Source organism: Trichechus manatus, unplaced genomic scaffold (assembly GCF_000243295.1).
Source record: "Trichechus manatus latirostris isolate Lorelei unplaced genomic scaffold, TriManLat1.0 scaffold00190, whole genome shotgun sequence".
Taxonomy (NCBI): Eukaryota; Metazoa; Chordata; class Mammalia; order Sirenia; family Trichechidae; genus Trichechus; species Trichechus manatus.
In genome coordinates this window covers 3,272,288-3,298,805 of record NW_004444126.1, presented here as the reverse complement: position 1 = coordinate 3,298,805, position 26,518 = coordinate 3,272,288, and the positions used below count along the sequence as shown (strand labels likewise).

The 26,518-nt window shown below is 44.7% G+C and overlaps 1 protein-coding gene across 1 annotated transcript in view; it reads left to right on the top strand.

The window, feature by feature from the left end:
- SEZ6L (seizure related 6 homolog like) overlaps positions 1-26,518 on the top strand; it is a 153,872-nt gene that overhangs the window by 116,712 nt on the left and 10,642 nt on the right. Inside the window, exon 15 of the mRNA XM_023741798.1 lies at positions 20,163-20,758. Coding sequence (XP_023597566.1) covers positions 20,163-20,758 — 596 coding nt within the window. The remainder of the gene's footprint in view (positions 1-20,162; positions 20,759-26,518) is intronic.

Here is a 26,518-nt window from a genome sequence, read left to right as displayed (position 1 = left end):
CATTTTGTTGAGGATCTTCCTCTTTTTCACTGACTCTCTACTTTATCAAACATGATGTCCTTCTCTAGGGACTGGTCCTTCCTGATAACATGTCCAAAGTATGTGAGATGAAGTCTCACCATCCTTGCTTCTAAGGAGCATTCTGGCTATACTTCTTCCAAGACAGGTTTTTTTTTTTTTTTTCCCAAAGTTACTGAGCAATAGGAAAGTTGCTCTTTCCTTATACCAAGCTGTCAATCTTATGGAAAGTTAGAAACCGGGGGGTATAGTTCCAACAAGTTGGTATGATTGCATCATGACCATTTTCACATTTCAACCGCTTATGCCGGAGCCAGCTGTGGCTGTTAATTGGTCAGCGAGTTCGGGGCTCTAATGAAACGTCCTCTTGAACAGCCGACACTAAGGGAAGATGGAAAACGGAAGTCACAATCCCTGTCCTCGAAGGTTAATCTCTAAAGTGTGCACTTCAAACCCAGAGGATCATTTAGAAATAAGGCACTAGAGACCATTATATAATGCACACTAAAGGCCTAGAGGCAAAACTGAAGTATTTTCATAGTGTGCAAACAAGCAAAACATTTGGCAAGAGCATCCTTTTTGGATAAAGCCATTCGGAGAAAGTTATTTCTTCTTTTGCATCAAGTTATTCTGAGTGGGCTTCACCAAGGCAACATATAAAGATATGAAGAGCTACTCAGTTGAAAGCTTGGATGTTGCAAAGTGATTGGGAGAAAAGTGGACAGGAGAAGTCCATTACAGAAGAGCATCATCACTGGGGGCTTCTTCAGTGTCTATAAGGCAGTTTCAGTGTTTCTCAATGCGGTCCTCAAAACATCTGCAGCAGAGCCACCTGGGGATCTGATAAATGCAGATTCTCAGGTTCTAATCTGGAGACGCTGATTCAGCAGGCCAGGAGTGGGGTCAGGGAATCTGCATTTTCATCAATTCCCAGGTGATTCTGAGGAATCCTAACTTTGAGAACCACTGCAAAACCTTCCCCAGGGCCACCCTGTCCCTACTCATCAGTGTAATAAATCTCATTTATTCAATCCTTTATTCAAATATATAGAGAGAACCTCTGCTTTATGCTAAGTCTGTTCCAGGTGCTGGAGATACACAAGAGAAGGAAAGAGACAAAGTCCCTGCCCTTGTGGAGTTTATATCCTAGTGGAGAAGACAGACAATAAACAAATAAATACACCCTCTCCTCACTTTTTGACATGGTTAGTTTCCAAAGACCAGGTTGTTATGCAAAATTGGTGTTATGCAAAAATGGAGGATGACTACACCATTACATAACTGCCAATTTACTTTATTACATAACTGCCAAGTTACATCATTACATAACTACCAAACCACTGAGAAACATGGCCCAGCCAAGGAGACACATAACTTTAACTATCAAAGCCGGCGTTACTTTCGCCTTGCACCTTGGAGTTTGTTGGGTACTGCTACACATACGTCATTAATGCATAAAAAAGCAGGATAGTAGATTTTTTACTATTGTCATAGATGCGAAATGTCAGACAACGAGATAGTTGATAAGTGAGAAGAAGGTGTATACAATAAGTATACAATGTGACAATAAGCACTGTGGAAAAGCAAGCAGAGTAAGGGCTCAAGAGGACTGGGATACTTTATATTAAAGGTCAGGGCGGTCTTCTTTGGTTAGTGACATTTGAGCAAAGACTCAATCTCTCTAAGTCCTCCTGCACTGCCACTAGTTTGCCCATTCCCCTCGTCCTTCCCAATCCTCCAAATTCATCCATCCACCAGTATTTATGGACTGCCTATTGTGTACTGGGGGACATCAATTCCTGGCCAACGCAACTCATGCACAGCTACCACCCCCTGTCAGTGGAGGCTTCTGTGTTGCTAGAATGCTGAACACATTTCAGCAGAGCTTCCAGACTAAGATGGACCAGGAAGAAAGGCCTGGTGATCTACTTCCGAAAATCAGCCAATGAAAACCCTTTGCATCACAATCATCAGATCTGCAACCGATCGTGGGGATGATGCAGGACCGGGCAGCATTTCCTTCCATTGTGCATGGCGGTGCCATGAGTCAGGGGCCGACTCATTGGCAGCTAACAACAATAACAACGTTGTGTGCCAGGCAAACCTTTCCAACACTCCCCCACCTCTGCCTCGTTAGAGTTGCTTAGTCATTGTTTTGTGAGCACTCAGCATTTCCACAGTTTTCCCCAGCCCCTCCTGATCTCCCCAGTCTCTCCCCCATCCACATATTCCATGACCCCACCACACACGCACCCCCCTGCGCTACCAGTTCATTGCTCTGAATTTATAACAAACTAACACAGCACTTCAAATATCACACTCTTTGCATAGCACAGCCTGGCAGAAGGCTTGGCAAGCGTCCCATGGTATCTGGACAAGGGAGCTACAAGGAGCAGTGAATTCTGTGAACAACCAGACTTCATGTCACGCAATTCCTAAGCAAGATTGAGAAGTTAGCAGCTTTGATGAAAAGGACTGGAACGTGCGTGCTTTGGTGGGTAAGGAGGCTGGAAACGGGAGAAAACTAATATTTTGACCGTCTCTGAACCAATCAATGCCCATGGAAGCAGCAGTCAAGAAATCAAACGACGTATTGTATTGGGTAAAATTGCTGCAAAAGACCTATTATCTTAAAAAGCAAAGACGTCACTTTGAGAACTAAGGTGCGCCTGACCCAAGCCATGGTCTTTTCCATCACCTTATATGCATGAGACAGCTAGACAATAAAAACGAAGACCAAAGAAGGATTGATGCATTTGAATTATGGTGTTAGCCAAGAATACTAAATATATCATGGACTACCAGAAGAACGAACAAATCAGTCTTGGAGGAAGTACAGCCAGAATGCTTGTTGGAAGTGAGGGTGGTGAGACTTTGGCTCATTTACTCTGGACACTTTATCAGGAGGGATCAGTCCCCAGAGAAAGACCTCATGTGTGGTAAGTATAGAGGGCCAATGAAAATGAAAGAAACCCTCAATGAGATGGATTGACACAAAAATGGACACAAACTTACCAACAGTCATGAACATGGCACAGGATCGGGCAACATTTCATTCTGTTATATATAAGGTTGCCATGAGTTGGAGCCAACTCAGCGGCAACTAAAAACAAAAAAATCAGGGAGTATGTAAATGATTTGCCTATGTTATCCCATTTAATCCTTATAACATTACTCTGAGGTCAGTATTAAGCTCATTTTTGCAGATGGACAATTGAGGCTCAGAGAGCTTAAATAACCCATATCCATGGCCACGCAGCCAGATGCAGAGCTGAGATGCAAACCTAGATCCAGCTGAGTCTAAAGCTCCTTGTTGTTTTCCACCAAGTGAAGTGAGAGCTTGCAAAGGGAAAAACTCTGAACAGTGCATCTCAGGTTAACAGAAATCATGGTGACTTTGCCAGCAAGAGACTCAGAGGAGCTCTGAGTACACAGTCTTTCAATTCTAGGTAGGTCATATGTGTCAAACAATAGGTTGAGTTTATAACAACCACATTATGACCTGACCACCCTCCCACTCCACCGCCCAATCAACTAGATAGAATCTGGCAGGGCTGATAAATTACTATCTTAGATACATATAAGCAAGGGGAAAGAACAGACAAAAAGACAGCAAAAGGGAAGTCTGCAAAAACAAAACAAAGCACTAAACTAAACCCTGATGCATTTGGTTCAAGCTGCCGCAAACTCCCAGATGCATGAAAAACAAACTAATTAATGAGAAACACAAAAAAGACTCAACTCCATGGAGCTGTCTTGAATTCATTTACTGAGGCTGAGCTTGCATCAGTGAGCCAGGTGACGTCCAGCTTCGGCCCGGTGCTTCTGACCTTGCTACCTCTAGGAATGTGACCGATGAGGAGACTTGCATTGTCTGGTCTCTCCAGACATGATTGTCTTTTTCCCTGGAATCCAGGAAAGTCAGGCTATCTGCAGAGTGTGTGCACAGGCAGCTGGCCAGCAAGGATGCTGGCACCAGGTCCCCGGGCCCCTCCCTGGGGGAACAAATGCCTCTCCGGTTGCAGCTGCAGAAAGAAGAGACCGGGAGGCCAGGAGGGTGTGCTGCAGAGGCAGTGGTTCGGACATCAACTCAGTGAGTCATGCCCCAGGCAGCTTTTTACAGGAGTTGCAAATTCCAGTAAGAGCAGATCAGGAACATGTCTCAAGGGGATGCCCTGCCAATCCAAGGTGCCTCCTGCTCCGTCTTGGCAGTTCGCATCTCAATAGCTTATCTTCAAAACCAGATCCTTAAGTTTTTCCTTGCTTTGGTCCCTGGTCTTCCTGAAGTCAGAAGGTTATTCTGCTCTGAAGTTGGAGGAGTTGGATAATATTCATCATTGGCAGACAACACACCTGAGGCTTACCTGTATCCAAACAGTGATGCTCTTTTCTTTTCTGTGTCCTGGATGGTTAACTGGGTGTCTTCCTTTGGGCCTTCCAGATCCACTCTCTGGTTTCTTCTTGCTCTCTTCTCCTCCCTTCAGGCTGCCCTGTGTGGGCACCGTCTGGGCTCCCTGCCCTCTGGTTCCCAGTTGGGTGTGGCCAGTGGTGAGCCCTGGCAAGGAGATAAAAAGTTAGGAGAGTGAGGTCACCCCCACTCCACCCCCCAGCTTCCTCCTTGTGAGGTTTCCAGGGGATAATGTGTCCCTATTGGGAAAAGCACAACATTCACACAGTGTCTCTATTTCCAGATTGTGATATCCATTCCCTTCCTTGTCCCTTTGGCCTCAAGGCGTGTGATGGTTACTTGTATGTGTCAACTTGGCTAGCAGTTTTGCCAAACCCTAGACTAGTTGCTGTTCCATAATGTAATCTAATGCAATGCAGTGTAATCACTTCCATAACATAACCCAACGTAATGTAATCAATCCATCAGTTGAAAGAGGGGTTCCTTAGGGTGTGGTCTGCCTTCAGCCTATAAATAGATAATTTGGCAGATCTCTCTCTCTCTCGACTCTGCACTTATGTTGTCGCCTGACCTACAGATCTTGGGACAGAAGCCTGCAGAAGTTTCCAGTCTACTCCTGAAGTACAGATATTGGACATACCAGCCCCCAACCCCAACAATCCCATGAACCAGCAGAAGTAAGCATCCTGTTGCCTGACCTTTGGATTTTGGACTTTCCAGTCCCCACAACTGGATGAGCCAATACGTTGAAGTAAATCAATCTCTGTGTGTATGTGTGTATATATGTATATATATATATATAATGTGCCCTAGTGGCACAACAACTAAGTGCTCAGCTGCTAACCGTAAGGTTGGATGCCAACCAACTCAGAGTCGCCATGGGAAAAAGATCTGGTGATCTACTTCCATAACATTACAGTCTAAAACCAGTGCACAGTGAAGTGGGCTCTCCCTGCCTGCTGCTGCCCTGCCCACCTCGTGGTGAGACCAGGAGGTGAGAACTATCGCGCCCACGCACGAGCTAGCAGCAAAACACACCTGTCCACTCACCCAACCTGCCATAATCAAAACAAAACAAAAAAGCAGGATGAAACAAACGTACATATGATCAGTAAATAAAGAAATAATATCTTAATGTCTCGGAGACAACAGACCATCTCAAACATATAAATAAGCAGGACGAGATGGCTCCAGCAAGTGACCAAAATAAAGAATCAGACGACCTTCTGGTAGAAGAAAAAGCAATGGAACTAACTGATACGGAATTCAAAAGACTAATATTTAGGGCTCTCCAAGAGATTAGGAAAGAAATCAAGGTTACAATCTAGAAAACCCTATGGGGCAGTTCTACTCTGTCACATGGGGTTGCTATGAGTCAAAAATATATATATCTCTCAAGGAGCCCTAGGGCACAGTGGTTAAGCACTTGGCTGCTAACCAAAATGTTGGCAGTTTGAACCCACCGGCAGCTCTGTGGGAGAAAAGACTTGGCAATCTGCTCCCATAAAGATTACAGCCTAGGAAACACTATCGGGCAGTTCTACTCGTTATATAGGGTCACTACGAGCCGGAATTGATTCAAGGGCACTTAACAATAACAACATATGTTTCTCACTGGTTCTGTATCTCCTCTAGAGAACCGTAAGACAAGGGGTAATAGCTTCTCCTGTTACTAGCCCTGGGGTACAGCACCACCCTTGAGGTTTCCCTAAATCCTGCCCAAACCCTTTATCAAACCTTCCTATAATGTGTGTGTGTGCCATCTCTCCCCTGCTGGGCGCCTGACTGATATGTGTCAAACAATGTGTCATATGTGTCAAACAATAGGTTGAGTTTATAACAACCACGTCATGACCTGACCACCCTCCCACTCCACCGTCCAATCAACTAGATAGAGTCCGGCAGGACTGATAAATTACTACCTTAGACACGTATAAGCAAGGGGAAAGAACAGACAAAAAGACAGCAAAAGGGAAGTCTGCAAAAACAAAACAAAGCACTAAACTAAACCCTAATGCATCTGGTTCAAGCTGCCACAAACTCCCAGATGCATGAAAAACAAATTAATCAGAAACACAAAAAAGACTCAACTCCACGGAGCTGTCTTGAATTCATTTACTAAGGTGGAGATTTGATAAAGGGTTTACTCTCTCAAGCAGAAGCAAACCTTACCCTCCACTCTTCCCTCCCCAACCTATGTGGAATATCAAGAGCCAAGTCTTGTTAAGGATCCTTCGGAGGCGTTGAATAGAATCCGTGTCATGCCACTTAGAAGAAAACGCAAGCTCTTTACGGCAGCTGAGAGGACCTGAGTCTGCTCTTCAAACTCATCCTCCTCCTCTCTCCCTCTCATCCACCACAGCCACAATGGGCTTCTTGCTCTTCCTTACCCGCTCCAAGCTTGTTCACGCTGTAAACCTTTGCAGTTACTATTCCTTCCTTCCCTCTGCCTGCTACCAAGTTCTCATAGGTTGTTGAGTTTAATCCTCACTCCTGCAAACTCCCTGAGACAGATGTCCTTTTTTTTGGCATCACTGTGTTCCAGGAACTGCAAACTCAAGTGCCTATGGGATATGGCAGGTCACATAAACAAAAGAAGGGGCCAAGACTAATAAAAATCATTCATCCCTGCTGGTCTGGCTTTTGTTTTCCCACTTTTGACAGAGAAATGAGTGCAGAGAAATATTTCCTTGCTGTAAACACACAGCCACACAGAGCAAAGACAATCATGGTGGCAATTGTCCTTGCCCCCTTGGTGTTCGGGAGCAATAGAAACTCAATTGGACTGCCGCAAACCACGTACCAGCCAATTTGCTATTTTGCAGAAACGTAGACTCGTTGTGGCCAGACCTTGCCAGTGATCAAGAGAAGCTGAAAATCTAGATTTTTACGTGTCATCTCATTTTTAAATGTTGACGCTTTTGAAAACTCCGGGCAGGCTGTGCTAAACATATCTTCGTGCTGGATTCAATGCAGAGGCTGGAGTACTCGATCACAGCTATATATTCGGTGGGCTTGCTGTTAGTTGCCTTTGAGTCTGCTCTAATTTATGGCGACCTATGTCTAAAACAGAACCTCTGCCATCTTTCTGGTCATTGGCATGTTTGAGTTTATTTTACGGCTATCATGTAATGGCTTCCAACCTAGGAGGTTCATCTGCCAGCACAATATCGAATAATATTCTGTCGTCCGTCTTAGTCTGGAAGATGCACTGAAATCTGCCCACCATGGGTGACCTGCTGGCCAGCATTGTCACTAGGGTTGGCGTCACCCAGTGCAGTAACTCATGGTGTCACCCCTCCCATGGACATCCTCCTATACAGACCGTACAGAATCCTTAGTAATGTTTTTTGTACTAATGTTACTCGTAAATCATAATTCCCGTATATCACTCCTTCTTTGCCATTAATTACTACTTCATTCTCAAAAAAGTTATTCATATAGGTTCACAAACACTAATTACCACAATATTGTAGCTAAACCACCAGAAAATTGGACAAAAAGAGCTCGTGCTCATAGCCTGTGCAGACAAAACCATGTGATTCAAAGCATCATTGTAATTGGGTAATAATGACAGCTCTGACAGGGGCACATTAGAAGGTTTAAAAAGTAAATTAGCATAGAGTTTTAACCCTGTAGGTATACTGATATGGTAAGTTGGGCTTACCAGAAATGTTTTTGTAGTTATAACTAACTATGGGATATTTTTATAAAAAATAATAAATTTCTAATGAAACACTGCACAAAAATTTTATAGACAGTCATTTTGGTGTCACCCCCTCTGACAGTGTCACCTGCAGCCCTAGTGATGCCTCTGCAGTGGGCTAGCACATAGTGTATGCACAGTAATTATGTGCTGAATAACTGAATGAATAAATGAGTAGTCCTCCCAGTCGACTTTTCAGAACTTAGAAGTAGCTGACAAGCAGTACAACTCCCCTCTGGTGGGAAAGTAAAACAAAGTAGGTTCGGAGTGGGAGGAAGTTCTCCATTCCAGCTGGGAATTTCAGGGGGTATTTGCTCATGGTCTCAGCTGCAGCCTTTCTGAAATTTCCCGAGCATTCGATTTTTATTATCACTTGGTCTAGGGCTGATGTGGGTCATATATCGATATGGCCATGTTTGGTTTTTATAGCCTCGTTCATTCTTTTTTTATTTATTGTGTTTTAGATGAGGGTTTACAGAGCAAATTAGTTTCTCATTAAACAGTTACTACATATATTGTTTTGTGACATTGGTTGCCACCCCCACAACATGTCAACACTCTCCCCTTCTCGACCTTGGGTTCCCCATTACCAGTTTTCCTGTCCTCTTCTGCCTTCTCATCCTTGGCCCTGGGCTGGTGTACCCTTTTAGTCTCATTTTGTTTTATAAACCAAAACCCATTGCCATCGAGTCGATTCCAACTCATAGCGATCCTATAGGACAGAGTAGAACTACCCCATAGGTTTTCTAAGGAGCACCTGGTGGATTCAAACTGACAACCTTCTGGATATCAGCTGAACTCTTAACCACTACGCCACCAGGGTTTCCACCGTTTTGTTTTATGGGCCTGTCTAATCTTTGACTGAAGGGTGAACCTCAAGAGTGACTTCAGTACTGAGTTAAAAGGAAGTCCGGGGGCCATGCATTCAGAGTTTCTCCAGTCTCTGTCAGACCAGTAAGTCTGGGGTTTTTTTGTGGGGGGGCAAGGGGAAGAGTTAGAATTTTGTTCTCCATTTTTCTCCACCTCTGTCCAGGATCCTGTACTGTGATCCCTATCAGAGCAGTCGGTGGTGGTAGCCGGGTTCCACCTAGTTGTGCTGGACTCGGTCTGGTGGAGGCTGTGGTAGTTGTGGTCCATTAGTCCCTTGGACTAATCTTTCTCTTGTGTCTTTGGTTTTCTTCTTTCTCCCTTGCTCCAGACGGGGTGCGACTAGTGGAGTATCTTAGGTGGCTGCTCACAAGCTTTTAAGACCCTAGATGTTACTCACCAAAGTAGAATGTAGAACATTTTCTTTATAAAGTATGTTATGCCAGTTGAGCTAGATGTTCCCCGAGACCGTGGTCCCCACAGCCCTCAGCACAGTAATTTGGTCCCTCAGGGAGTTTGGATGTGTCTATGGAGCTTCCGTGACCTTGTCTTGGACAAGCTGTGCTGGCTACCCCAGTACTGTGTACTGTCTTACCCTTCACCAAAGTTACCACTTACCTATTGTCTGTTTAGTGTTTTCCCTCCCCACTCATCCCCTCCCTCGTAACCATCAAAGGTTGTTTCTTTTTGTGAGTAAACCTTTTCATGAGTTTTTATAATAGTGGTCTCAAACATTATTTGTCCTTTTGTGATTGACTTATTTTACTCCGCATAATGCCCTCCAGATTCATCCATGTTGTGAGATGTTTCGCAGATTCATCATTGTTCTTGATCATTTCATAGTATTCCATGGTGTGTATGTACCATAGTTTGTTTATTCATTCATCTGTTGATGGGCGCTTAGGTTGTTTCCATCTTTTTGTATAGTCACATTCATTCTGATGGTCAATGGCAAGGTACACTGGTTGTTAAATAATTTTAATATCACCTCCCAACCAAAAAAAAAAGTCGATTTCAACTCATGGTGACACCATGCATCACAGAGTAGAACTCCACAGGGTTCTCGTGACTGTAGTCTTTACAGAAACAGGTCACCAGGGCTTTCCTCTGCAGTGCCTCGTGGTAGGGTCACACTACCAACCTTTAGGTTAGCAGCCAATCACAAACCACTTGTGCCTCTCAGGGAACTTTATTACCCTTAACTGAGTACAAAAATGGAAATCCATAAATCTATAACTGGCCATGATCTGTTACTGCTGAGGAAGGCTCAGGAGGTGGGAAATGAAGCATGTTGCCAAAGTAAGATTGAGTTCATTTAGGGGTTGAATTATTTTCCAGATTTTGCAAAGAGCTAAGTCTGTCTAAGGTCTTATTGGAAACCAGCCTTTGTTCTCATCTCTGTTTTCCCATCAGAGAGGCTTATAGGCTCTCACACCTGCCTTCTATGCCCAGCCAAAGGTATCCCAAAGCTTCTAGAGAAAGCAAAAAAACTATATACCATACTATACCCTAGCATACCTTACCAGTTGCCATTGAGTTGATTCCAACTCATGGTGAAGCCGTGTGTATCAGAAGAGAACTTCACTCCATAGGGTTTTCAATGGCTGTGATCTTTCGGAAGTAGATAGCTAGGTCTTTCTTCCAAGTCACCTCTGGGTGGATTTGAACCACTAACCTTTTGGTTAGCAGCTGAGCATTTAACCGTTTGTGTCACCTAGGGACACTGTGGAATAACTGGAGTGGTCTAAATAAAGGTGATAAGTCAGACCAAGCACAGAGTGATCGGGAGGAAGACAGTGACAGAGTAGGTGATGGCTTTGGGAAGAAGTTCCAATTCATTTACTCCAGCATATGAAAACTCACCCTCTCCAGGCTTCACCAGCAGCCGACTTCTGTCTGGCTCTACCTATTTGCACCGTAAGCAGGAAGCTCACCATCTGTTCAAACACTAAATAGATGTTAGCAGCACTTCATTGGATGAACTCAAGGTGATTTAGCTTTGTTCTTGGAACGCATTCGGCATTTTTTAACATGAGAGGGTGGCCCTGCTATCTGGACAGAAAGAATTACTCTTCCGTAGATGCTAACCAAACAAACTATATCATCCAATGTAATCCATCAATTTGGAGAGATGGGCAAACTTATTCCTAGAAGTTCTGATGCAGGTTTATCCTGAAATTTCCCAAAGGAGCTTCCCAACTTTTATTTGAGACTGCCAGAAGAACAAACAAACCAGTCTTAAAAGAAATACAACCAGAATGATCCTGCGAAGCAAGACATGGATTTGCTTACTTTGGACGTGACATCATCAGGAAAGACCAACCACTAGACAAGGACACTAGGGTCAACAAAAACAAGGGAAACACTCAGTGAGATGGATTGACACAATAGCCACGATTGACACAATGGACTCAAACATACCAACGATCATGAAGATGCACAGGATTGGGCAATGTTCCGTTCTGTTATACATAAGGTGCTCATGAGCCTGAGTCAACCAGACGGAACCTAATGACAACAACAACAAGGGGCAGTGATTTACAAACTTATTTTCTTTCTAGAACCTTTTCCTCGTAAATATGGAAGGTCAATATATAAAGCTAATAAAAGGCAAGGTGCTCTGGGCAAAGCCGACCAGGAAACTCTGAGCACCCATTTGTCACCCCACTCCCTCTGCCCCTTTCTCTTATTGCCCCAGAGGGCCTACCAGGAACCTCACAATCGGAACACAGTTTAAACTGCTGTCCTTGTATCTCTCCAAATAGCTCAAGTCATATGGAAATCCACAATCCAAGTTGCCTTTTTACATTTTAAATTGTGTAATATCGCAAGCATCCAGAAATAATAGATCAACCTTAAACCAAACTCATTGCCTTCGAGTCGATTCTGACTCATAGCGACCCTGTAGGACAGAGTAGAACTGTCCCATAGGGTTTCCAAGCAGTGGCTGGTGGATTCGAACTGCTGACCTTTTGGTTAACAGCCAAGCTCTTAACCACTGTGCCACCAGGGCTCCAGATAAACCTTAGAGGGCAGTGAGTTTATGTTAATGGGGAGGAACAACTCGGAAAAAGTGGTTGAGAATGGCTGCACAACTGAAAGAATGGAATTAATGGCACTAAATTCTACATGCAGAAACTGTTGAATTGGTGTATATTTTGCTGTATATACTCTCAACAATAACAACAAAATAAATAAAATTTAAACAAATAATAGGGGTGATGGTTGCACAACATTGTGTATGTAATCATTGCCACTGAATTGTACACTCACAAATGATTAAAATGAAAATTTGATGTTATATATATTTTACAACAATACAGTTTTTTAAAAGAGAGACTAAGCAAACACTTATATGCTGTCTTAGTCGTCTAGTGCTGCTCTAACAGAAATACCACGAGTGGATGATTTTAATAAGGAGAAATTTATTCCCTCATAGTCCAGTAGGCTACAAGTCCAAATTCAGGGCATCAGCTCCAGGGGAAGGCTTTTGCTCTCTGTCGGACTTCTTCTCTTCAGTGTTCCCCCGGACTAGGAGCTTCTCTGTGCAGGGACCCCAGGTCCGAAGGATGTGCTCTGCTCCTGGCACTGCTTTCTTGGTGGTATGAGGTCCCCCACTCGCTGCTTGCTTCCCTTCCCTTTTATCTCTTGCGAGATAAAAGGTGGTGCAGGCCACAGCCCAGGGAAACTTCCTTTACATTGAATCAGGGATGTGACCTGGGTAAGGGTGGTGTTACAATCCCGTCCTAATCCTCTTTAATGCAAAACTACAATCACAAAATGGAGGACAACCACATAATACTTTGAATCATGGCCCAGCCAAATTGCTACACACATTTTTGGGGGAACACAATTCAATCCATGACATATACCCACCACTCAATTTTATCAAATCTTAACATTTTTCTTTATTTACTTTAGTTTTATTAAAGGAGTAAAATATTAAAATATTGTTGAAACCCCCCATGTGCCCCTCCTTAATGCCATCTCCCTCCTCTCTTCCCTCCTTCCCCACTACCCTAAATTTGGTATAGATCATCCCTGTGCAAGGTTTTTACTATTAATACATATTAATATACATGCATGCATGTATTCCCCGAACAATATACTGTATTGTTTGCTTGAGCTCACACTTCATATACATATGATACTACATCTATCAACCTGCAGTTTGCTTTCCTAACTCAACGTTGTATTTTGGAGATTTATCCAAGTTGATACATTTGGATCTGGCTCATGTACTTTAACCCCTGTATTATATTCCTTCGTATGACTTTATGTATGCGTTTTCCTGTGGATTAATATTTGCTGCTCCCCATCTTTCACAAAATGTAGCAATACCCATTCTTGTACCTGTGTCGTACTGTGGAATCTTCCCTAGAGCAGTGGATTTTAAACTTACCGGACTGCTATGCACTATCAGAAATGCATTTTACACTGGGACCAGCGCTACATACACACACGTGCGCACGTGCACACACACACACACACACACACACACACACACACACACGAGTGAAACAAAAGTTTCACAGAACAATATTCTTACTACACTTGCAGAAATATCTCATGATTTCTATTGTAATTTATTCTATTTTATTAAACTTATGGTCACGAGTAGCTCTATCAATTCTACAGCCATTAATGGGACTCCCAGTTGGAAAACCGTTGCCCTAGAGCTTATACCTGGAGTCCCTGGGTGGTGCAAAAGATTAAGTGCTTAACTTCTAACTGAAAGGTTGGCGGTTTGAACACACCCAGAGGCACTTTAGAAGAAAGGCCTTGTGATCTGCTTCCGAAAGGTCACAGCTTTGAAAACCCTATGGAGTACACTTCTACTCTGCATACGTGGGGTAGCCATGAGTTGGAATTGACTCATTGGCAACTGGAAAAAGGGCATATACCTTGAAGTGGAATTGCTGGGTTGTGGGGTGTGCACTCTGTCAACTTTACTAGAGATGGCCCAAAGCTATTGTGCAAATTTATACTCCCACCAGCAGTGTGCACGGGTATCTGTTACTCCATAGCCTTACCAACACTTAGCTTCATCTGCCTTTTTCATTTTTGCCAACATGAATAATATAAGATGGCATCTCATTGTGATTTTAATTTGTATTTCCCTGACGAGTGGTGCAGCAAGGTATCTTCTTACATGTTTATTAACCACTTGTCCTTCCTGCTGTGTGAATTGCCCTTTCATATCCTTTGTGTGTGTGCGCGTTTTGTTTTTTCATTCTTGTTGGTGGGTGCCGTCAAGTTGGTTCTGTCACATAGTAGGTATGTCTGAGGCCGTTGTTGCAGTCACTATGTTAATCCATCTCGTTGAGAGTTGTGATGGTTAACTTTGTGTGTCAGCTTGGCTGGGCCATGATTCTCAGTAGTTTGCCGGTTATGTAATGATGTAATTTGGCAGCTGTGTAATGATGTAATCATCCTCCATGATGTGATCTGATGTGATCAGCAGATCAGTTGTAAGGGGAGTTTCCTCAGGGGTGTGGCTTGCATCCCATATATATATTCTGGCACAGCCTGCATGCTTGTTCTGGATCCTGCATCGGGCTCATCATCATCTGACCTCTGGTTTTTGGGACTTGTGCTAGCTGCCTGCCATAATGCCTGCTGATCTTGGGATTCGTCAGCCTCTGCAGTCTGTGAGTCAACAGCCTGCCATCTTATCTGCTGATCTTGGATTTGTCAGCCTCTGCAGCCGGTGAGCCAGTGGCCTGCCATCTGACCTGCCAATCTTCTGTTTGTCAGTCCCTGCAGCTCCATGAGTCAAGAGAAGCCTCCAGCCTGATGCCTGACCCATGGACTTGGGACCTGCCAGCCTCTACAATCACATGAGCCATTTCTTTGAGATAAATCTCCCTCTCTCTATTTATTTATCTATCTACCCTTCACTGGTTTTGCTTCTCTAGAGAACCCAGCCTAAGATAAGGGTCTTCCTTTTTCTCTGATCCGCTACTTTACCAAGCATGATGTCCTTCTCCAGGAATTGCTCTCTCCTGATAACATGTCCAAAGTAAGCAAGATGAAGTCTTGCCATCCTCACTTCTAAGGAGCATTCTGGCTGTACTTCCTCCAAGACAGATTTGTTTGCTCTTTTGGCAGTTCACAGTATATTCAATATTCTTCATCAACACCGTAATTGAAATGTGTCAGTTTTTTTGGGTCTATCTTTTTCATTGTTCAGCTTTCTCATGCATTTTTTTAATTAGGTAGTTTTGTCTACCACTTTCTTGGCCCTTTCCTCCTCCACATAAATTTTATGATCAATTTATGTTTTCACACTGAGAACTTTATTGGGATTTTGATAGAAATTGCTTTCAACTTTATAGACTATTGGGAGAAATTTGACATCTTTATGATACTGTCTCTTCACTACTGTAAATTTCACATATATTGTCATTATTCACATTTTTCTTCTGTGCTCTTCAATATTTTTTTCATCTTGCCCATTTAAAAAAATTATTCCTGACTTCTTTACAGTTTTGATGCTACTATAAATACTTCTTTCTATTACTCTTCCAGATGTCTTTTATTTATTTTTCTTGCCTTATTGCATAGGTTAGAAGGTCCAATACAATGTTGAATAGCAGTGGCAAGAATGAAAGTTCTTGTCTTGTTCCCAATCTTAGAGGAAAGGCCAGTCTTTCATTATTTAGTATGATGTTATTTGTAGATTTTTCATAAGTGCCTTTTATCAGGATGACATAGTTCCTTTGTATTCCTAGTTTGCTGAGAGTTTTTAATCATGAATGGGTGTTGAATTTTGTTGAATGATTTTTCTGCACATTTGGGATGACCATAGGGCTTTAAAAAAAATCTGTCAGTAAGTGAACTAATTTTCAAAGGTTGCATTCCTGGGATATGCACCACTTTGTTACCCTTTGCTAATTTTTTTTGTTAAGGATTTTTGTATCTATGTTAAAGAGGGATGTTAGTTTGTAGTTTGGTAGGTTTTTAATAGATACCTTTAACAAGTTTATAAAAAGTTTTCTTATCTCCCTTGTTTGCTAGGAGTTTTAACAATGAATGGATATTAGATTTTTGTCAAATGCTTTCTCTGCATCTATTTAGATGATTTTGTGGTCCTTTAGTTTGTTAATGTGATGAATTCTATAAAAAGATTTTCTGGTGTTGAGCATTTTTTCATTTTTGAAAAACAATTTTATTATGTAATTTACATTTTTCCTTTATTTTAAAAATCCATATCACAAATAATATACTAATATTTCCTTTTTAAAAGTTAAAATACTTCAGTATATTTGCAAATGCATAGCATCTCTGGAAGGATGCGTGAGAAATGTGTTATAACGGTTGCATCAGGGAGGGGGAATCAGGTAGTTGAGGAACAAGGGAGAGAGGTAGTCCTAGTACCCATTTGTCTGTTTTTTGTTATGTTCTAGGAGCTTTTAAATCCTTTTGAAAATATTAAATCAAACTCTATTAAAACATTACAGAAAAATGATGGAGTACCCTTTGTCCACCATTCTCATTCTTTATTAGCCTCTCCTGAAGTTATCATTGTTATCCTTCCTTTGAGGGATAGTCTTTGCATTTACAAACCTTGTATTATCTTACATTTTAAAAAGGAGAATGTATTAGTATTTTCTTGTAGTGCTTTCCCCCTGCTTTTATATCAGTATATGTATGTTATTGTTTTATGCTGTCAAGTCGATTCCAACTCACAGAGACCCTATATAACAGAGTAGAATTGCCCCATAGGGTTTCCTAGGCTGTAGTCTTTACAGAAGCAGATCTCCAGGTCTTTCTCATGCGGAGCCACTGGGTGGGTTCAAACCGCTAACCTTTCTGTTATCAGCCAAGCAAGTGCTTAACTCTTGTGCCACCAGGGCTCCTTCTATATATGTATAGAACCAAAACTAAACCCATTGACGTCAAGTTGATTCCTACTCATAGCAACTCTGTAGGACAGAGTAGAACTGCCCCACAGGTTTTCCAAGACTGTAATTTTTACAGAAACAGATTGCCATCTTTCTGCCACAGAGCCGCTAGTGGGTTTGAACCACTGACCTTTCGGTTAGCAGTTGCGTGCTTAGTCACTGTGCCACCAGAGCTCCCAATATATGTATATATGTTTTTTAAAAAACTCATTGCCATCGAGTTGATTCCAACTCATAGAGGCCCTATAGGACAGAGTAGAACTGCCCCATAGGGTTTCCAAGGAGTGCCTGGTGAATTCAAACTGCTGACGTTTTTTGTTAGCGGCTGAGCTCTTAACCACTGCACCAGCAGGGCTATAGACCCACAAAAACGATAGAATAATGTTTTGTGTGCACGCATGTGTGTGTGTGTGTGTGTGTGTGTGTGTGTGTGTGATGTAGCTGAAATCATACCACAAGTATAATTCTGCTCTTTTTACTTCATTATCTGTTTAGAAGATTCATCCGTGTTGTTAATAGACATGCTCCTCTTTTTTAATAGCTGAATGGCATTATATAACTTGAAAACACAACTATTCTTTTATCTACCCTAGAATTTCTCTAGGGTAGACATGCTGTTGTTGTCATTAGCTGTCACTGAGTGGCAGTCCCCCACTCATGGTGACCCTGTGCACAATGGGATCAGACCATTGTGATCCATAGGATTTTCACTGGCTGTTTTTTTGGTAGTAGATTGCCAGTCCTTTCTTCCTAGTCTTAGTCTGTTAGCACCTCTGAAACCTGTTTAGCATCATAGCAACATGCAAGCCTCCACTGACAAAGAGTAGTGACTGTGCTTGAGGTTCACTGGCTGGGAATCGAACTCAGGTCTCCCATATGGCTGTTAGCGTGTGCTCATTTTTTTGTTAAATGAGTATTTAACAAATACTATCAAATTGCTCTCCAAAGTGACCAGTCAATTCCAGTTTCTTTTCGGCGCCAATTCAGCATTTTCTCCAGGTTCTACACGTTCCCTACTGAGTTGCCGTGACCTTGATTGAGCAAGGCATGTTTTCTCTCTGGGCCCAGGGTGACTCCATCTGTAGGACGGAGCTGGATGCCCCCCGCGAGTGCATGAGATGGCATAATGATAGGGTGTGTGGCTCCAGAGTGGGTCGGGAATGACTGCCTGAGAGAAGACAGTGAGAGGAGGAGGATGCTGTGGCAGTCAAGTTGAAGGCAGGCAATTTAGATGCACTTGGCCTTCTGCTCAGCTCTTCCATTAATACAGTGACGATTTATCTGGAGATTTCACCCAAAAGCCCCCTTTGGAAGGCCTGCATACCCTTTTCCAGGGAAGCTCACCTCTCAGGGGTCTCCCAGAGGTCGGGAGAAGCACCGCCCTTTCCATTTTTCGAGACTCTTAGCAAATTAAGATGCAAAAATGGTAAACAGGGTTAGCAAAATTGTCTATGTGGTAATATTGCCATTGGACAAATAAATATCTTAACAAGCTCACTCACAAACACAGTGCAATGTAATTGCACTGGTCAAAGATAATTACAGGATTTATAGACAATTTATAATGTACTACAGATAGGGTGATCCAGGAAGGCAACGTACATTTATAACCGTAGGAGGAATGTCTTTCTTTTTCAATCCTGTCAGTATGGTGCCATGACTGAATGTATTTAAACGTTTGGACAAGTCTAAATTTGAGGACATTTCTGAATGTGAGACAGACCAAATGCCCTCCCACCCTCTCCTCAATTTCTCCAGGCCCAACCACTCTTAGGCTGACAGTGCAGAGAAACATCCTATTTAAGTTTTCTAAATCTGATGTCTGTGTTCATTACCCACACTTCGAGCAAATCTGAGTACATTTTATGGTTTCTCAGTGTGTGTGTTTTGGTTTGCCTTAACAGAAAATAAAGAGAAAAAGTGTTCTTCCTCCTTTGAAGTTGAGAAAAAGGGAGAGAGGACAGGAATGAGGTGGATTCTAGGGCATGGCAGAGGTGGATTCTGGAACAGGGACAAGGTGGATTCTGGGCCACAGTAGATGTGGATGCTGGGCTATGGTAGAGGTGGGTTCTGGGACAGTGATAAAGCAGATTCCGAGACATGCTAGAGGTGGGTCCTGGGACGGGGATGAGGTGGATTCTGGGCCACAGAAGAGATGAATTCTGGGAAGTAGTAAAAGTAGATTCAGGGGCAGAATGAGGTGGGTTCTGGGACAGGCACAAGATGGATTCTGGGACATAGAAGAAGTAGATTCTGGGGCAAGAATGAGGTGGGTTCTGGGTCACAGTAGAAGTGGGTTGTAGGTCAGGGATGAGGTGGATTCTGGGACAGTAATTAGGTGGATTCTGGGCAACCGTAGAGGTGGTTCTGGGACAGGGACAGGTGAGTTCTGGGACACCAACAGGTGGATTCTGGACACCCCATCCCACTCTGTGCTCCTAGAACCCACCCGTGTATATTTCCTTTGGGTTTCCCAACACACATACGGCCACTGTTTGTCTCCCACAGGCCTTAGCTCAGGGAGGCTCCCTAAGGTCTCTCTCTCACCTGATTAGATCCCCATTACACACTTTCCTCCTATCCTGTCTTTCTCTTAGCAGCACTCTGCCCAGGGAATAATTGTGTATTTATACCTGTGATTATTTGGCCTTAGTAGTCTACTTCTAGTTGAGCCTCTGACTGGCAGAGGGCAGGGACCACTTAAGAACTGCCCGGCACTGCAGAGCACGGGGCCAGGCACAGAGAGGTCGCCCAAGAATCCTTTGTATTGAATGAATGAGTTTGCCAGGAGACGAAGGATCTTGTTTGATTTGAGATTTCATTCCAAGTGCCTGGGAGGCCTTCAAAAGTAAATGTTGACTGAATAAGTAAGGAAGAAAGGGCGCTGCGGAAGGCAGAAGTGAGGGAGGCAGGAAGAGAGGGAAAGTGAAAGAGAATAAAAGGGAGGAAATGTAGGAGAAACTCAGACGGAGATAGAGACAGAGACAGGGAAAGAGAGACAAAGAAAGGAAGGCACCAAGGGAGAAGAGACTGAGCGAAGGAAGTAACGCATGCTGGACTTGATGCATTCACCACCGCCCGGCAGCCCGCCTGAACGCACCCAGTGACTGGGCGATCAGTGCGTCTTGGTGCACAGGGCCACCGACCCTCCGTCACGAGCCACCCGCGGTGGCATCACATCCCCAGCCTCGGGTCATCCCCTGCACGCAGAACTTAGGTAAGAGTGTCGTGCTCCCCACCCCCCCTTCCCCAGTAGGCGGCCCCCGCCCCGCGGCGGCGCCGCGCGCGGCATTGTGGGAGTTGTGGTCCCCGCCTCCCGCGGAGCGCAGCGCGGCGTCTGCACCGGCGGGCGCACTGGTTCGAGCTGGACTCCGGCAGCGTGGGCCGGGCAGCAGCTGGCCGTGGCTCCGCGACACGGGCAGGGGGCGTCCGCGCGTCCACGTCTCCGGCCGTCCGTGTCGCCCCGGCCTCTGCATCAGCCTCCGTCTCCCGCGCACCCGGGCGCAGGTAAGCAGCGGCTCCGGGGGTGGCCGGGGCGGGAAGGCGGCGGCGCCGGACCAGGCGGACTAGGCGGTGGCGGAGCCCAGCGGCTGCAGGCCCGCATCGTCCCCATCCAGCAGCGCCGCGCCGAGGATGCTCCGGGACGCCGGCGCCCTGCATCCCGGACCGGCCAGGGGCCCTGCAGCGAAGCGCTCTATAAGGGCAGAGCGCCGCCGCCTTCGCTGTGCTCGCGGTCAGGGCCGGGCATCTCCCGCCCCTTTGCATCCCATCCTCCTCCGCTTTGCCCCATCGCGATCGTCTCCCCGTCCCACGAGGTAACGCCCCCTCCTCCCCTAGTCACCCTCCTGTTCGGTCGGTTTCCTCGCTTCCTCTCTCCCTCCCCGCAACCCTCAGCATCACCCACTTGCCATATTCCCCGTAGTGACCCTCCTTCCTGTCCTATGAGTTATCACTCACCATAATTCTCCTTCCCTAATCTTCAGCTGGTCGCCCACTTTCCCTGTCCTGTCCGTCCTTCCATCTCCTGCTTCTGACTCCTGGTGGTCGCCATCTGTGTTAACCTATCCTCTGCCCTCCCCTCTTTCCCACTCTCCAGGGTGGGTGAGTGGGTGCTCAGCAAGCTGGCAAAGAGAATGTGAGTAGGAAAGGTCTCCAGGTCCCCACGGGGAAAGGATGGCCCCAGGGCAACTCTGATTCCTGGGGAGAGAGGGAGACATGCTTCACACACCTTTTGTTCAGCACTGCCCTGCTTCTTGAGGGGCTTCTGGCAGAACTTATATTTGATTGGACATGCTCATCAACTGACCACAAATTTGGACCGTATTCCCTGAAGCAGACTGGGATTTAAGACCTAGGGCTGCATATTGTTAAAGTGCACAGCTGCAATGAAATGCCCGCAGCCCTACTGTTATGGATTGAATTATGTCCCCCTCAAAATATGTGTTGTAAATCCTAACCTCTGTGCCTGTGGTTATAATCCCATTTGGGAATGGGTTGTCTTTGTTATGTTAATGAGGCAGGATTCGTGTAGGATATGATGAGTCTATCTCTTTTGAGATGTAAGAGAGATTAAACAAGTGAGCTGAGATAGAGACATGGGGTAAGCTAGATGCCAGAACACATGGAGATCTCCAAGGAAGCAGAAGCTGAAGAGGCAAGGACCTTCCTCCAGAGCTGGCAGAGAGAGAGAACCTTCCCCTAGACCTGGTGCCCTGAATTTGGGCTTCTAGCCTCCTAAACTGTGAGAAAATAAGTTTCTGTTCATTAAAGCCATCCACTTGTGGTATTTCTGTTATAGCAGCACTAGATAACTAAGACAGAATTTGGTACCAGAAGAGTGGGGTGCTGCTCTAACAGATGCCTAAAATGTGGAAGCAGTTTTGGAATTGGGTAATGAGTAGAGGCTGGAAGAGTTTTAAGGTGCCTAGTAGTAAAACCTGGATTGTCTTGAGGAGACTGTTGGTAGTATTATGGACATCAAAGGCAATTTGGTGGGGGCTCAGAAGGAAGCGAAGAGAGCTGTAGAGAAAGTCTTTATTGTCTTAGAAAATACATATGGTGCCAGCAACAGAATGTTGCTGGAAATGTGGATGTTAAATGTGTTTCTGGTGAGGCTTTAAAAGAAAATGTTGAACATATTATTGGACAGTGGAGGAGGGGTGATGCTTTCTATGCAGTGGCAGAGAACTTATCTAAGGTATGTTCAAATGTTTGGTGGAAGGTAGAACTTCTAAGTGATGAACTTGGATATCTGGCTGATGAGATTTCTAAGCAAGATCTTAAATGGACCCGTGGTTTCTCTTTGCCGCTTATAGTAAAATGCAAGAGGAAAGAGACAGACTTAAATACGAACTGTGCAAAATGAAAAAAGAATATTCTAGGTTTGGACACGTGTCCTAGAATGTTCACCAACAACATGGCTACATAATTTTTTGTTAAAGAGATTAAGCCTGTGACTGGTGGATCTAACCAACTACGACAGCAGAAAACCCATCAGCTTAAACTGAAGGAGACACAGAAAGAACAGAAGGAAAGAACGCTGCCTGCCTCTTGGAATTCTACAGGCAGGAAACAGGCCAAAGGAGCTACATCTGTTGTCTTCTAAGAAAAGAAAAGGACCATCCCTGGAGCAGCGTGGAGATCAGCAGAACTGCTGGAAGGAGCGTGGGAAGCAGGGCACTCTCGGTTTCAATGTGTGGGGCCACGGTCTCCTGGATTGCACCTAGGTTTTAGAAAGTCGGATCATTGGACCTTCGCCAGCATGGTTCTGGAGTGTGGGGCTGCTGCTAAGGTGTGCCGGGGGGGTGGGGCTGCTGCCCAAAGCTGAGGGAGCAGGGCGGCCATGCCCAGGTGGCAGAAGAATGGGGCCTGCTGGGGCCGAGGGGGTGGGGTTGCCACTCAGATGGACTAGGAGAATGGGGCCACCCAAAGCCAAGGGAGCAGAGTTGCCATCCCAGTGGTCCTGGAAGGCAGAGGTAAAGCCCAGGCTTGAGGGGCCTCCACCCAGCATCCAGAGAGCATGGCCAACACCCAGAGTCTGGAGGGCGGGACCATTGCCCAGATGGTCTCAGAGAACAGAGGATTATTTTCAATCCTTGAGAACTAATGTAAATTGTTCTGCTGGGTTTTTTACTTTCTTGGTGCCTGTTATCCCTTCTTTCTCTCCAGTTTCTTCTGTCTGTAATGCAAACGTCTACCTTGTGCCTGTTCTACCATTGAACTTTGGAAAACAGGTAACTTGTTTTCTAGATTTCACAGGTTCACAGATGAAGAGGAATTTTGCCCCAGGATGGATTACACCTAAAGTCTCAGCCATATTTGATTGAGATGTTTCAGAAGAAGAGATTTCGGACTTGGAGTTGATTTAAGACTTTTGGGATGATGTGATGGGGTGAATGTGTTTTACATGTGGCAAGGATATGAATTTGGGGTATCCAAAGGGTAGGATGTTATAGATTGAAGTATGTCCCCCCGAAATATGTGTTATAAATCCTAACCTGTATGCCTGTGGTTATAATCCCATTTGGGAATGAGGCAGGGTTAGTGTAGGGTGTATCTTGAGTCAGTCTTTTGAGATATCAAAGAGATTAAACAAGCAGAGAGAGAGATGGGCCAAAATAGACGCCAAGACACATGGAGATCTCCAAAGAACCAGGAGCAGAAGCTGAAGAGACAAGGAGCTCACCCCAGAGCTGGCAGAGAGAGAAAGCCTTCGCCTCGAGCCCAGCACCCTGAATTCGGACTTCTAGCCTCTAAGCCGTGAGCAGCCATCCACTTGTGGTATTTCTGTTATAGCAGCACTAGATAACTAAGATGCCTACTGAGGACAAAAATGAAAGATAAAAATGAGCAGATGTACGAAGGAAGCTGGAAGTTTCTGTGGTCACCGACGTGGGAGCTGTGGGAAGAGAAATCAGTGCCTCAGAGGGACCAGGGGAGGGGGGCAGAGAGGGGTTGTCACTGGGTGGCCGTGAGGGTCGAATGTTGGAGCCGGTACTTAAAACACTGTCCATCCCCCTACAAATGTAAGGGTTTCTTTTTCTGTCACAGTTCCACTGTGAGCTTGTAAATCCATCTCTGGGCTTGGACCTTGCCAACCTACTTTAGCTGAAAGTAACTGACAGGTATGAAAAGTGCTAACTTCAGCTCCAAGTGCTGCTTACAATCTTGTGAGGAGGGTCCAAAGCTTTTGATGCCTGTTCACAGTGCGGCCTTTTTGAGGGTTCAAGGCTGGCTTTGTACAGAACATGGCTTCCCTGAGAGGGGGGCGTAAACCCCAGATGTGTCCAGTGGAGAGATTCTGTTATCCATTGCCCCGTTTTCTGTCTGCCTTTAGATTGACTGTAGTGATTAGCGGGGCTGGTGGAACCAACACTTAACAGGTGCTTGTTAAATTCTCACCGTCACACTCTTAGAACGTTTAAGAAAAACCTCTTCTCCTGAGAGACTGAGTTTAAAAGTTCCAATTAGGGATTTAGCTCAGTGATAGAGAAACTCCTTTTAGGAAAAATGCCTGTGATCGCGCACAGACGGTAGCTTCACACTGAATTTCAGGAATCCTGGGGTTCTGGGTTGGAGCTAGCTTGCAAACATAACACCTTTCCCCAGCTTTGTCTCCTTTTCCTAAAGAGGAGACAGCTGCCAGTTTGTGGTGTGACCAGGAGGGAACCAGGGCCATGGCAGGGGGTGGGGGGGGCTCTGTTTCCATCCAGGGGAGCCTGGCCTTTCCCTGTTCTCCTGAATCTGAGAAGAAAGTGAGAACGTGTAAGAAAATTTTAGCTTTTTTTGCTAACCTCGCCACTCTTGTATTTTTCCTGGAAACATAAGAAATTGCCGTGAATATTGAACATGTGTGTTTTTTGACTTGTTAGGTGCCGCTGAGTCGATTTTTGACTCATGGCAACCCCATGTGTTACATGGTAGAACTGCCGTCTTTCCACTAGGCTTGTAATCTTTATGGGAGCAGATCACCAGGTTTTTCTCCCATGGAGCTGCCGGATGGGTTCGAACTGCCAGCCTTTCAGTTACTAGTCAGGCGCTTAGCCATTGTGCCACCAGGGCTAAACATTATGGTCAAGTGATTATTTATTCAGCCTCAACTTGGAAGAAGCCAGTAGGCAGTTAATGAGAACCTAAAGTCTCCCTTTCATTTTCAGCTTAGCAGGTCTGGGGACAAAGAATCTGTCTGGGATTTACCTTTAGCTGTTGGAATTCTTAGTCTGGAAGATAACCTTTCCCCTATGCCTCAACTCTGGTTTGCTGGCTAAGCAAGATGGAACGCCACCCCTCAGAGTTGTCACCAGAGCAAACTGAGTGCATACTATGACATGATCATGAGAGCTTGACATCTGTCATTATTTCATCTTTATCCAGCAACATCAGCATTGACCCCGTTTTACAGATGAGCAGACTGAGACTTAGAGTGGTGAAGTGACTTGCCCAAGGTTGGAATTAATATTCGGTCTGGCCCATCACCAGTTTGGGCTCTTAACTTCTCACTATACTGTAAGAATTTTTGGGCCACATTTAGTCCCTGACAGAAGGCAAGGATACCCCTGTCCCATTTTTTTAGTTGCCCTCCCATATTCCTGAGAGAGGAGAGAGAGGGTAGAGCATGAATCAAATTTTCTGAATTAATGAGCTCTCAGATGAGGGAATGTATTAGACTTGTATTAGAGCATAGACCTGCCTGTTCTCATCAGATTGGAAAAAGCAGGATGGACACAGGGTTTCAGAGAACACAGGCCAGCAAAGCCAGGGGTTTATAGATTTTGGCAACTTGACAGTTGGGCTTGGATCATATTTATAGGCTATATTAGGATCATCAGGGTGCTAGACACTGGCTCTAACCATTGGCAAGGTAAGCTGGCAAAGCATTTGCATCTATGGAGACTGAGGTTACTATGCTGTTGGTGGTGAGAAGCAGAGAGAGGCCTGGAGGGGCTTATGTTTCCATTCTACCCCATCGTTTCACTTTTATAACCCCACAGGGGAGTAGGTAATCTCCAAGCGGTGGCCAGAAAATGCCCTGTGCTGCCACTGACGGGACCCCAGAGAGCCCTCTTCCTTTTCCAATGTGGTGTAAACCTGGGCCTTGTCAGAGGGCAAGGGAGATGAAATAAGAATGATACGGTGCTGTGGAAGGAAGAAATAAAATGCAGAACATGCAGCTTACAATTTTTTTTTAAATCCCTTTGCCATTTTTAAGATGCTTTGCATCTAGATTTCACTTTAATAAAAAGTACAGAGATTTAAGGAGAATAGACATTTATTAAATACCTACTACAAAAAAAATAAAGGTCCCCGGGTGAAGTAAACACTTTGCGCGCGACTACTAACCTAAAGGTTGGTGATTTGAACTCACCCAGTGGCACTATGGAAGAAAGGCCTGGTGGTCTGCTTCCGTAAAGATTATAGCCAAGAACACCCTACAGAGTTATCCTACTGTGTAACACGTGGGGTCGCCATGAGTTGGAATCAACTTGATGGTAATAGGTTTTTTTTTTTTAAAAAATTTATGGAATAGTACAGCAAAATGGATAGACACAGGCTTGGAAGTCAGATGGAGTTTGTGTCTCTGGCCTGACTGAATTTGGGCGAGTTTGATGACCT